The sequence below is a fragment of the Triticum urartu genome, chromosome 7A (genome assembly GCF_056163025.1).
Source record: "Triticum urartu cultivar PI428250 chromosome 7A, HENAU_Tu73, whole genome shotgun sequence".
Classification (NCBI taxonomy): domain Eukaryota; kingdom Viridiplantae; phylum Streptophyta; class Magnoliopsida; order Poales; family Poaceae; genus Triticum; species Triticum urartu.
This window is the reverse complement of record NC_141879.1, coordinates 379937390-379950378: the sequence shown is the minus strand read 5'-3', so window position 1 is coordinate 379950378 and position 12989 is coordinate 379937390. Positions and strand designations below refer to the sequence as shown.

Below are 12989 nucleotides of genomic sequence, written 5' to 3'. Positions count from 1 at the left end.
ATTTATATGGGCGTTTTTTTTGCTAAGTTACAACTCTCGTTCTTTTGAAGATTTATTGGATTGAGTTGTAAACTTAAGTCCAATGGTGGTATGATACTTTTTGCTAAGTTCTTCTACATGCTATTTGTTCATGACAATGCATGCATGTTGAATTACATCAGTCACCATATTTCATCATGCATTTCAAATTCTTCATATCACATGTTAAATGTGTGTATGAATTACACGATATAGGGGGAGATCTCCATGATTCTACTCTTCAAATGTGCATTGCCTCAAAAGCAAATTCCTCACTATGCACATCTTCAGGGGGAGTTTCTTCTATATCTTGCAATCGAATTCCTCAATATAAGTATATACACTTCATATGTTTATCCCCATTGAAAACTTGACCTATCATCAATCACCAAAAATAGGGAGATTGTAAGTGCATCTAGTGCCCCTTATGATTTTGGTGTATTGAAGACTTATAGGTTAAGGGACTAATGCATTTGTGAGTGTACATAGGTCCATAAGTCTATGTGGAGTTTGATATTTATAGAGAAAGTCGACCCCTAAAAATGAATGTCTTCAACTGAAGACTTTGGATTTCTGAAGACTTTGAAAGTGAAGAAATTGGTGTGACTGTGAAGACTTGATACTCATGCGAGGAATATGAAGCGTGAAGACTTTTGTTTTCCTAGTCTCATTTTCTCTTTCTTGAGTCATCGGAAACATCGTACTGTTAAAGGGGATCAAGGAAAAACTAAGGAAACATTTTCACGTGATGCTCAACTCAAAATCCTACACCTACCAATCTCTTCGAGTGAAGCCGTTGGAAATCTCATACAGTTTAGTCAAGTTCTTAAGTGACAGAGATGAAATTCTTCTGGTCTCTGAGGAATTTGTCCTAACTGAGGACTTAGTAATTCGCCAGTGCAGATTGCCTACAAGTGAGGAACATGATAGCCCTGAGGAATTTGAACCTCAAATTTCCGACCGTTGTTGTGCTATGCGCCAGCTGTCCTAAAATATCTTATCTAGCTAACGGTCATATCATTGAAGCGCATTTATGTCTTATCTTGTTGGGCTGCTCCCTAGGCTATAAATAGCCGCTCCCTACAACCACTAGCTGGTTGGCTGCTCCGCGAAAAACTGACACTTGTCATTGAGAGCATCCCATCCTCCGAGGACTTTGAGTGAAAATCATCAAGTGAGGAAAACCCAAACCCAAACACCTACAAACCCAAAGTGATTGAGCATCACTAAAGAGATTGTCGCTGTGTGGAACCGATGCTTGTTACCTTTGAGGACCGCGCATCCTCCAGACGGTTAGGCATCATGGTCTAGATCATCTAAGAGGAAATTGTGGATCACCGAGTGACCGAGTCTGTGAAGGTTTGGAAGTCACCTGAAGACTTACCACGAGTGATTGGACGAGGTCTGTGTGACCCTAGTTCAAGGAGAATATGGTCGGGACTATGTGTCCTCGGGTTTAAATACCTAGCCACTCCAACCAGACGTACGACTGTCACAGCAGTTGGAACTGGTCTACCAAATCATTATCTTCACCGAGCTAACTGGTTCTATTTCCTCAACCCCTTCATTTCCTCATTACTGTGCCGTTCATATCTGTTTGAAGGCTTTGGCTGAAGACTTTCTCAATTTCCTTAGTTCAATTTCTTCAGTCTGTTTGTCGTCACCCTATTTTATCCTGTGCTTATGCCTTCTGTACTCTATGTTTGTTTTCATTTCATCATGATGTCCATGCTTATGTTATGTCATGTCTGCGTCTGAGTACTTATTCCACTGCAAGTAGTTCTTCACTTAGGAATTTCCTCACCCTGAAATTCCTCGGTGAAGAATTCATAAAAATCGCCTATTCACCCCCCTCTAGTCGACTTAACGCACTTTCAACCGGGGATATCAGATGGTTGCCAAGCAAACACATCAATATTCGCCCGCAGGAAGGCAATGAGCGCGCTTTCCTATTTGTCATCGAGGGTGGCGCTGCTGGTGAAAGTACCATCAACGCCAGCCAGCCCTGCCAGGACCTTCTTCACTTGGGCGCAGTAACCTTGGATCTCTTGGTGTTGGAACACTCTGGCACGTCGTCAACGGGTGTCATGCACTCGGAGGGGGCATGCTTCACGGAATCCTTGCTGGAGGTCCTACAATCCCTCTTCTTTCCTTTGTTTTCCTTGGCGGGAACTGTCGTTGCTGCCATTTCCGCTGCAACTGCATCCCGATACATCTTGTCCACACAGATAATTGCATCTTCCCATCAGATGGGATTGTGAGGACCCCCAGTGGCCCAGGCATTTTCAAGGTGTTGTAAGCATAGTGGGATGCTGCCATGAACTTCGCCAGGGCTGGTCGTCCAAGAATCCCATTGTACGGCAGGGGGAGATCAAACACATCAAACATATTCTTCTCAGTCCGATAGTTCAGTTCTCCCCCAAATGTCACCGGCAACGTAATCTTCCCCTTAGGATGACTCCTGCCGGGAATAACTCCTTGAAATGCGCCGGTGGCCTCTAGCTCTTCTCCTATCTGAAGCTTGCTGATAACTGCTGGGGAAATCAGATTCAACCCGGCCCCGTCGTCCACTAGCATCTTTGTATCCTTGAGGTTGCAAATTATTGGGGAAACCAACAACGGCAAACACCCTACCGCAGTGGTACGATCAGGGTGATCTTCTTCGTCAAATATGATGGGTGTGTGTGACCATTTGAGCAGTTTCCGGGCCTCTGGCGCTGGTTCCACAGCATTGACCTCTCGTGCCCATTGCTTGAGTTGGCGATGAGAGGTGTGCAAAGATGCACCCCCATCAATGCATAGGGCTTTAGTGGCGTTCTGAAATTCCTGCCCACCAGTTTCCTCTTCATCCCCTCCATCACTGGCATCATCACAAGTTTCCTTCTCTTGGCCCCTGGCGGTCTTTCCTTGGTTCCGAAAGGGTCTACTGGGGCAATTTTCTTATCATACTTTGCCCTCTGTTTCCTGACGAGCTGCTCAACCTGATAACACTCCTGAAGGTCGTGGCCTTTGGTCCGGTGGATCTTGCAGTACGGCCCATCGCCGTTCCCAACTTTTTCGATGGTAGTGGCTTCCCGACAAGCAGTGCATGCGGCAGCTTCCTTGCCGGGGGCCTCAACCTTGGCCCTTTTGCCGGTACTAGGCGTGCTCGATTCTTCCACAATCATTACTGTCTTATCCCTTGGCTTCTTATTGTGCTTCTTGCCCTTCTTCCGACTAGCTGATTCATCCTCATCTTCTGAATCAACATTAATGCAATCTTCTTCTCTGGGCAACTTCCTTCCTTCTTCCATCCGGGCACATTTATCCACCAGCGTATATAGTTCTTTCACAGTCTTGGGCAACCGCACGTTCATTTTGGAACGAATGCAGCGGTAGCGCACATTGGACTAGAAAGCTGCTATAACGGCTGCAGGATGGATATTTGGAATATTTCTATGAGCTTTACTGAATCTCTGCAAATACTTACGGAGGGTTTCTCCTTCCTTCTGTTGGAGAAGCTACAGGTTGCTGGGCCTGCCGGGCTCTTGGTGGCCACCGGTGAAGGCACCGATGAACTCGTGGCACAAGTGTGCCCATGACGAAATGGAGTTCTCCGGCAGGTGCATCAGCCAACACCTTCTCATCTCTTCCCCCGGCAGCCTGAACAGCGATGGTGTAGATGCTCAGGAACTCTGCCGGGTTCAGCCTCCCGTCGTACTTCTGCGGTATCTCCGGCTTGAACGTGCGAACGGACGGCCAACGGACTTGCCACAGCTCTCGTGTAAAGGCAGGGGATCCGACCTCGAAAGGAAGGCACCCGCCAACACCGAGCGCAGGCTCATCGACGTTCAGTCCGTCACACCTGTCGGCCTGGCAGGGGTTGTTGTGGCGCCGTTCGGTGATGACACGCGTGTCTCCCCGCCGCCTGTCTTTTGGGGCTCGACGTTGGCTTGGATGTGCTCGAGGGTCAGAAGAGGCCATCGAGACATTGTTAGGGTCCTGATTCTGTTGCGCCCTCACCGGCTGCGTGGTGGGGACTGAACCGTGGGGACGGCCCCCTCCGTACGGCCAGCGGTGTGGGCGGTGGCTGTCGCTTGGGGAGGTTGCAGTGGGCAAGCTCGTCGTGAGCCCCCAACTTCGATGAAACCGAGTAGGCTTTGGATGGTGGCACACCATTCATCCATCTGCTCGGCTGCTATCGGGAACCTCAGTAATAGCCTCTATGGCTGTGCTTGGCGTGGATGTCGATGACATCGACCACACCGTTGCCTGGGTCCTGATGGTGCCAGCGGCAGCGTCGCGCCGACGCTGCTGTGGGATGACCACCGGGGTAGCGGGGTCGCGCAGTGGTGGTGCTCGAACATTAGTGACTCAATTGAGCGCAGCGGTCTGGTTGGCTCGTCCAGGAGGAGGCGCATGCGCCGCAGTCGCTCCTGTGATGGGGCGACCGGAGGGCAATGGCTCGCCCCGAACCGAGTTGAGGGGACGCATTGACCCCCTCGCCCGCACCTTGTAGAGCATGACCGTCGAGACATTGTTGATGTTGTTTTCCTCCGGTAGCTCCGGCCCCCGTGTTGGCCTGCAGGGGAGGTGGTAATGGCACCACCTGCTCCAACCACGTCCCCAGCAGAGTCCACGTCCTCGCGCGCCCCCGTGTCCCCCGCGGTGTTAGAGGCCGCGGGCAATGGAGCCTTCGAGGTGGATGGATGGGCTGAGGCACCAAATTTCTTCTTGCGCGCCATGGTCGATGGTGCTGTCGAGGATGAAGACAACACGCTGCGTACACTTTCAGCTTCGCGCAAGCGTTGCCCCTACCTGGCGCACCAAAGATGTGACGGGATATCCACGACCACCTTCGGACCGGGTGGCCCCTTGCTGGTTCGGTAGGGGGATGTTGCGTTGCACAAAGAGCAGACCAGCATATGGTAGCACGATAGAGAGCACACAAGCAATTTTCCTAGGTTTGGGCCACCGCGAGGCGTAAGACCCTACTCCTGCTTTGGTGGATTGATGGTGGAATGAACGTGGTGATGCGTAGTACACTTGCCCGACAGGGTTCGCCTCTGGGCCGCAACGACTACGCGCGTATGGTGGCTTGGGTTCATCAACTTTCCAACCCTTCCTATGAGTGCCATGGGCCTCCTTTCATAGATTAAGGGGTCACCACAATGGAAAAGTAGTCATTATCCACTGATATGATAGCGAACAGTGCTATCATACCTAACTCTACGGGCTGACAGGGTGCATTAAATGTGCCGCTTAGTGTCACATCCCTGGTCGCCCAGCAAGACTTGCCGGGCTATCTTGCCAGATCTGCACCTATTCCCTTGACACATCGCAGAACACGTGTCATTTGTAGGCTTCTTCTATAGGAAATGGCTGCCATGTGGCGAACGGCTGCCACTTAATCATTTTGCGGGTTGACACCGCACTGATTGACAACATGGGTCGTGCTTGAGTGGTTGGTGGGGTGGTTCTGCCCCCGCGAGCCCCGGCAGACCTTGTCGGGGTGCCTCGGTTGCTTGCTCCTTGCAGTGGCCTTGCCCCTTGCAGGGCTCGCCTGCTCGGCAAGGGAGGCCCTTCTCTTGCCGATATCTTGATCTTCTAGCTCAATCTTGGTCTCTTTGGACCGCGTGTTGGTTCTTCAAATCTCTTGGCCCTTCAACCATTGACTTGGGTTGGTGCTTCAATCTTGATCTCGTGCTTGTGCACAGTCTGGGCAACAGACCCAGGGTTTGTTGCACCGACACCGACTAACCCAATCAATGTGAGATCGACATGGCTTCGCCAGAGAGGTTGTTCACTTCTTGCATCACTTTTTTATTATACATGTTATATATATTGTCCACTGAGCACACGTATTAACGTGAAATACGATTAGTTTCTCCTACTATATGACAAGCAGTGAGGTACTAGGCAACTTAGCTATCTGTGATGGACTCTCTTGAATGCCATCATTATTTATTTCTGCGCGTTTGAGCTATACATTTGTAGATGGGTCGGGGAGTTGAGCTAGTAGGGCAGTGGCCTGGGTCCAAAGTCATAGAAGTAGCACAAAAACATTTTTTGGGTGTAGGCTTCTCCTTGTTCAAGCCTGCCTACTAGAATTGCCAGTGGTTGAAAGGAAAAGTGAAGGAAAAAATTGAAAGTTTTCTATGGTACTACTACTAATGCATTTGGTTCAAAGGAATGGAGCAAAGGAAAACTGTAGGATTTGTTCCTTTAGTGTCTCTTTCAAAGAAAAACCATAGGAATTTTAATATCCACTTGGCCCTCCTTTTCAAATTACTATTCATGAAGAACAGGACTAAGTGATAGTAGCATAATAGCATTATAACTATACATTTTCTAGTGATTTGACTTAATTTGACCATGCTTCTTTGTATTCCTGTGACCTTCCAATTCCTGTGAACCAAACACCCAGATTGACAGAAATCCTGCGATTTTAAATTCTTTGCACATTGCATTCCTATCCTATTACTGTGTATTTCCTATCGCTGCATTGTCCAATTCAAATGAGCCCTTACAAAATTACTTGTCTTAGAGATAGTTGTCAAATGAAAACCTTGTGTGGTTTGTCCCGCTCCCGTTGCGCCATTGTCCACCCCAGCTTAGCTGCTCCAACGACAGAAGGGTCCGCCACAACCGGGATCCGCCCGCCAGACTGTCTTTCGCTGCCTCAGATCTTCTTCCCCGCCGCCGGCAGCCACGACAACTGCATTACCATCATTAACCGAGCAGATGACCTCGAGGACTACATGGGTCCAGAAGAGATGTCGCACTCTTTCGTGTCTGCTTACGTTACGCATCACTTAATATTACATGCTACTTTATCGTCCTATTCACCGATTAGACTTTGAGTCAGCTCCAAACTAATGCTCAAACTTTAGTTTTTAAATGGGTTTGGAGTACATATCGGGGCCACAATCAATAGTATATGTCTACTGCTGGTTAGTCTCTAGTGTCTACTATGAGTTTCATGTTGGGCGGGAAACAAATAGTAATGAAGCTATTATCTGTATTTTTTAATTGAAGCCATTATGCGCCTGCTATCATTGGTTTTGGGTCTATCCATAGGTTGCTACCATCACTCTAGATTTCTGCATGCACTCCTAACATAATCTCACTATGTTCTATTCCTATGCATGTCAGTTATTGTACACAATGGAACTGAACATGTAGAGCAAAAGAGACGAACCTTGCGTGGCAATAAAATTTCATGCAGACGTCGCTCCATGGGGGGGCGCAAAGGCAGCCCCCCTCCACCCATTTCAGATTGTAATCAAGAGGAAGATAACTTTTTTGAGGGGGAATTCAGAAGGAGAAGACCACTCCTATTTACCCCCTGAGGTCTTCGCTCTAACTTGGCATGCTCATGTTGGTAATATCATGCATATGGTGCCTTGCATTGCTTAGTTTATACATCAAATATGTTATCTGCTTAGTATAGACATGCTTTGTGTGAATGCCATTTGTTTAGTTTCTTTATCGTATATGTGAATTATGCAACGCCATCTTGTTTAGCCAGGCATCATATATGTGAATTTTGCAATGCCATCCTGCTTAGCCAGTCATCTTATATGTGAATATATCATGCCATCCCTTTTTTCATTATGCATTACATTTGTCAACAATGTTAGTACATTCAACTACTCTTCGTGTGCATCAATGATAACCCACAAGTATAGGGGATCGCAATAGTTTTTGAGGGTAGAGTATTCAACCCAAATTTATTGATTCGACACAAGGGGAGCCAAAGAATATTCTCAAGTATTAGCAGTTGCGTTGTCTTCAATCACACCTGAAAGACTTAATATCTGCAGCAAAGTATTAAGTAGCAAAGTAGTATGGAAGTAACGGTAACGGTGGCAAAAGTAACAGTAGTAGTTTTTGTAGCAATTGTAATAGTGGCAATGGAAAAGTAACTAAGCAAAGATCAATATGTGAAAAGCTCGTAGGCAATTGATCAATGATGGATAATTATGTCAGATGCGATTCCTCATGCAACAGTAATAGCATAGGGTAACACAGAACTAGCTCAAGTTCATCAATGTAATGTAGGCATGTATTCCGAATATAGTCATACGTGCTTATGGAAAAGAACTTGCATGACATCTTTTGTCCTACCCTCCCGTGGCAGCGGGGTCCTATTGGAAACTAAGGTTTATTAAGGCCTCCTTTTAATAGAGTACCGGACCAAAGCATTAATACTTAGTGCATACATGAACTCCTTAAACTACGGTCATCACCGGGAGTGGACCTGATTATTGTCACTTCGGGGTTACTGGATCATAACACATAGTAGGTGACTATTGACTTGCAAGATAGGATCAAGAACTCACATATATTCATGAAAACATAATAGGTACAGATCTGAAATCATGGCACTCGGGCCCTAGTGACAAGCATTAAGCATAGCAAAGTCATAGTAACATCAATCTTAGAACATAATGGATACTAGAGATCAAACCCTAACAAAACTAACTCGATTACATGGTAAATCTCATCCAACCCATCACCGTCCAACAAGCCTATGATGGAATTACTCACGCACGGCGGTGAGCATCATGAAATTGGTGATGGAGGAAGGTTGATGATGAAGATGGCGACGGATTCCCCTCTCCGGAGCCCTGCATGGACTCTAGATCAGCCGTCCCGGTGAAGATTAGGGCTTGGCGGTGGCTCCGTATCGTAAAACGTGATGAATCCTTCTCTCTGTTTTTTCTCCCCGAACTTGAATATATAGAGTTGGAGTTGATGTCGGTGGAGTCTCAGGGGGCCCACGAGGAAGGGGGCGCGCCCCAGGGGGGCGCCCTCCACCCTCGTGGACATGGTGTGGGCCCCCTTATGCTGATTCTTTCGCCAATATTTTTTATTAATTCCAAAACGTGTCTCCTTGAATTTTCAGGTCATTCCGAGAACTTCTATTTCTACACAAAAATAACACCATGGCAATTCTGCTGAAAACAACGTCATTCCGGGTTAGTTCCATTCAAATCATGCAAGTTAGAGTCCAAAACAAGTGCAAAAGTGTTTGGAAATGTAGATACGTTGGAGACGTATCAACTCCCCCAAGATTAAACCTTTGCTTGTCCTCAAGCAATTTAGTTGACAAACTGAAAGTGATAAAGAAAAACTTTTACAAACTCTGTTTGATCTTGTTGTTGCAAATATGTAAAGCCAACATTCAAGTTTTCAGCAAAGATTATGAACTAACCATATTCACGATAACATTTAGGTCTCATGTTTACTCATATCAATGGCATAATCAACTAGCGAGCAATAATAATAAATCTCGGATGACAACACTTTCTCAAAACAATCATAATATGATATAACAAGATGGTATCTTGCTAGCCCTTCCTAAGACCGCAAAACATAAATGCAGAGCACCCCTGAAGATCAAGGACTGACTAGACATTGTAATTCATGGTAAAAGAGATCCAGTCACAGTCACACTCAATGTAAATTAATAGCAATGCATGCAAATGATAGCGGTGCTCTCTAATTGGTTCTTTTTAATAAGAGGATTATGATCAACATGAAATTAAATAAATAGGCCCTTCACAGAGGGAAGTAGGGATTTGTAGAGGTGCCGGAGCTCAAGTTTTGAAACAGAGATAAATAATATTTTGAGTGAAATACTTTCATTGTCAACATAACAACCAAGAGATCTCGATATCTTCCATGCTACACACATTATAGGCTGTTCACAAAAAGAATGGTAAAGTTTATACTCCCCCCCACCAACAAACATCAATCCATGGCTTGTCCGAAACAACAGGTGCTTCCAAAACAACAATCCCGGGGGAGTTTTGTTTGCAATTATTTTGATTTGAGCATGCGACTGGGCATCCCGGTTACCAGGCATTTTCTCGTGAATGATGAGCGGAGTACACTCGTCTTGAGAATAACCCACCTAGCATGGAAGATATAGACAGCCCTAGTTGATACATGAGATATTCGAGTGTGACGCCCCGAGACCGATGTGCCAGGTGTCTTCCAGTTATTCGCTGTTGTTGCCATGTCATTCACTTGCGTGTTGCATCTTGTCATGTCATCATGTGCATTACATCATCATGTTTTCAAAACTTGCATCCATCCGGGTCTCCCCGTTCCTTCCGTTGTCCATTCTGAGTCCAACCACGCTTGCACGCGCCCGCGGCATGTCCGAAATATTATTGTATAAGTGGCCAGAAAATGTTCTCAGAATGGGATGAAAGTTGGCGTGCGGTCTTATTATAGTGTAGGTAGGCCGCCTGCCAAGTTTCATCACATTCGGAGTCCGTTTGATGCCCCAACAGATAACTATAGCGGCAGTATAGCCGGTCTAACATCGGACGTTTTCGATCTCCGGAAATCGTGCCGGGCTGCATCTCTCCCCTCTTCTCTCAGACCGACCCGCTCGCCCCAGTCCACCTAGGCCCAAGCCTACCCCTCTTTGCACAGTGCATCAGACCTCCTCGCGCGCGCGTTCGAAAGTTGTCCCGGACTCGACCCGGCCAGTCGTCACCGTTGGGTCCAAATCATCCCCAAACGTCTACAAAACATCTCCGTTTTATTATTTGGACTCCCTAGCCTATTTTTCCTGACCGTCCGATTACGATCGGAGGGACGAGTTAGCCCCTAACCTATCCTACTCGCTATATATATTAGTCTAACCCGAGACCAAATCCCTAGTTTCTAGGGATCCCCCTAGCTGCCGCCGCCACTCTTCCTGTCTCCTCCCGATCCACCTGCTCCTCTCTTTCCGCGCCTGACCAACCCTCCATCCCGATGCACCCACCACCTTCCTCGGCCCTGCCCGGCGCTCCACCCCCCAGAAAGCAGCAGTGCCCGAGCGCTCCTCTCCTCGCCGGTGCGCCCCCCCTCCATTCCGGCGCCGAGAACGGAACCCCCGCGCCCGGATCTCGCCACCACCGCCTTGCCTCTGCCTGACTGCCGCTGCAGCTCATGGACACCACCAGCCAAGCTATCCTCGTCGCCTGAGCCCTTCGATCCCAAGCTCCTCGACCCCGAGAACGCCTCCTACGCAAGCCTCGCCGGAGTTCTTCCGACGACCACCTAGGACGTCGTCGTCTTCAACCAGGCCAGTCTCGCCGCGCCTCTTCTCTTTTCCTTGCTCCCTTTTTCCCCGCGCTCATCCCGCTGCTCTCTTCATTCTTTCTCTGTGTGTAGAGATTCTGGGCGACGGAGCCGAGCTCCCTGACGCCTTCGCTTCCTCCACCGGGTCTACTTTACTTCGCCGCCCGGAGCAACCCACGTCGCCGTCTTCGCTGCCCTGGACCTCCCCTGCCCGACGCCATGGATGGCCGCCGCCCCGCTGCTTTGAGGCCAAGTCCCGCTCGATCCTCTGCTCATTGACCCTCCGCACTGACCCAATCGCCCTGTCTCTGCTTCGATCTGCCGACGAGATCCAGCACCTCACCTCGATCTGATGTTGGCCCAGTGCCGCGCCCGTCGAACCTCCAGATCCACCGGATGGGCCACACCGCTGCAGGCCCAGCTCGCCTCGCCCGGCCTACCCACTCAACCGACCGTCCTGCTTCCCCTCCAGCTGGGCCAAGAGCCCATGGTGAGCACCCAGTCCGCTCAGATTCGGCCCGCGTGTGTTATTTTCAGCGTCTGCGAATTTGTTCTTTTTTCCAGAGTTGGCAGTTTTGCAGTATAACCCCTAAGCTCCATGCATATTGTAACTCTCAAACCGTGCATCACATGTAAAATCTTTATATATGAAAAATGCTTAGATTTCCGTCTAGTTTCATAATATGTCACTTTCATCCATGTTTGAAATGCTTAAAATGTTGTTTGATTAAATTTGCTCCTATGCCATGTTAAAATGCTTTAATTCATAACTAATTAACCGTAGCTCCAAACTTAATAAACTTTATATGTAAATGGGGTAGAAAAATGCCTAGTTTAACATGGTGCACTTGTTTTTCATGTTTAATAACTCTAAAATTATGTTTAGGGCAGAACAGTACCAAACCTAATATATGCATATGAGGAGTTACCGGAATTTGTTGTTCGTTGTTTCCGGCCTCATTTAACCTTGACTAGATAGGTAGTTTTCATTTGCTTCACCCTCTTGCCATGTTTAACAACATTTAATATTGTTGGGTACATAAACAAGATCGAACTAAATAAGTTACGTGGTGTTTCGTCAATATGCAACGGAGTTGCATATTGAGCTCCACTTAAGTTGTAGTGTTGTTTGTGCATTTTGCCATGTCATGCATATTTAAACCGAACATGCATCATACTTGTTTGTGCACCGTGCCATGTTCATGTGTTGGTTGTTTACCATGTTGTGTGCTTCTTTCCGGTGTTGCTTCTTCGGGTTGGTTCCGTTAACGTCGCGTTTGTGAGGACCCATTCGGCTACGTCCGTTTGTCTTCTTCATGGACTCGTTCTTCTTCCTTGTGGGATTTCAGGCAAGATGACCATACCCTCGAAATCACTTCTATCTTTGCTTGCTAGTTGCTCGCTCTTTAGCTATGCCTATGCTGCGATACCTGCCACTTGCTTATCATGCCTCCCATATTGTTAAACCAAGCCTCTAACCCACCTTGTCCTAGCAAACCGTTGTGTGGCTATGTTACCGCTTTGCTCAGCCCCTCTTATAGCGTTGTTAGTTGCAGGTGAAGATTGAAGTTTGTTCCTTGTTGGAACATGGAGATGTAGTTCCTTGTTGGAACATGTTTACTTGTTGGGATATCACAATACCTCTTATCTAATTTAATGCATCTATATACTTGGTAAAGGATGGAAGGCTCGGCCTTATGCCTGGTGTTTTGTTCCACTCTTGCCGCCCTAGTTTCCGTCATATCGGTGTTATGTTCCCAGATTTTGCGTTCCTTACGCGGTTGGGTTATAATGGGAACCCCTTGACAGTTCGCCTTGAATAAAACTCCTCCAGCAACGCCCAACATTGGTTTTACCATTTGCCACCTAGCCTTTTCTTTCCTTGGGTTCTGCAGACTCAAGGG

At 47.5% G+C, this 12989-nt stretch overlaps 1 protein-coding gene across 1 annotated transcript; it reads right to left on the bottom strand.

The window, feature by feature from the left end:
* Positions 1-2127: 2127 nt before the first annotated feature.
* On the bottom strand, positions 2128-2595 carry LOC147959664 (uncharacterized). The gene has a single exon (XM_087532808.1). It carries the CDS (start codon positions 2593-2595, stop codon positions 2128-2130), a length of 468 nt encoding a protein of 155 aa, XP_087388934.1.
* Between the last annotated feature and the right edge of the window lie 10394 nt (positions 2596-12989).

Bases quoted from the DNA above. Each gene is read 5' to 3' on its own strand.
- LOC147959664 (XM_087532808.1), bottom strand. From the start codon at position 2,595: ATGCTAGTGGACGACGGGGCCGGGTTGAATCTGATTTCCCCAGCAGTT.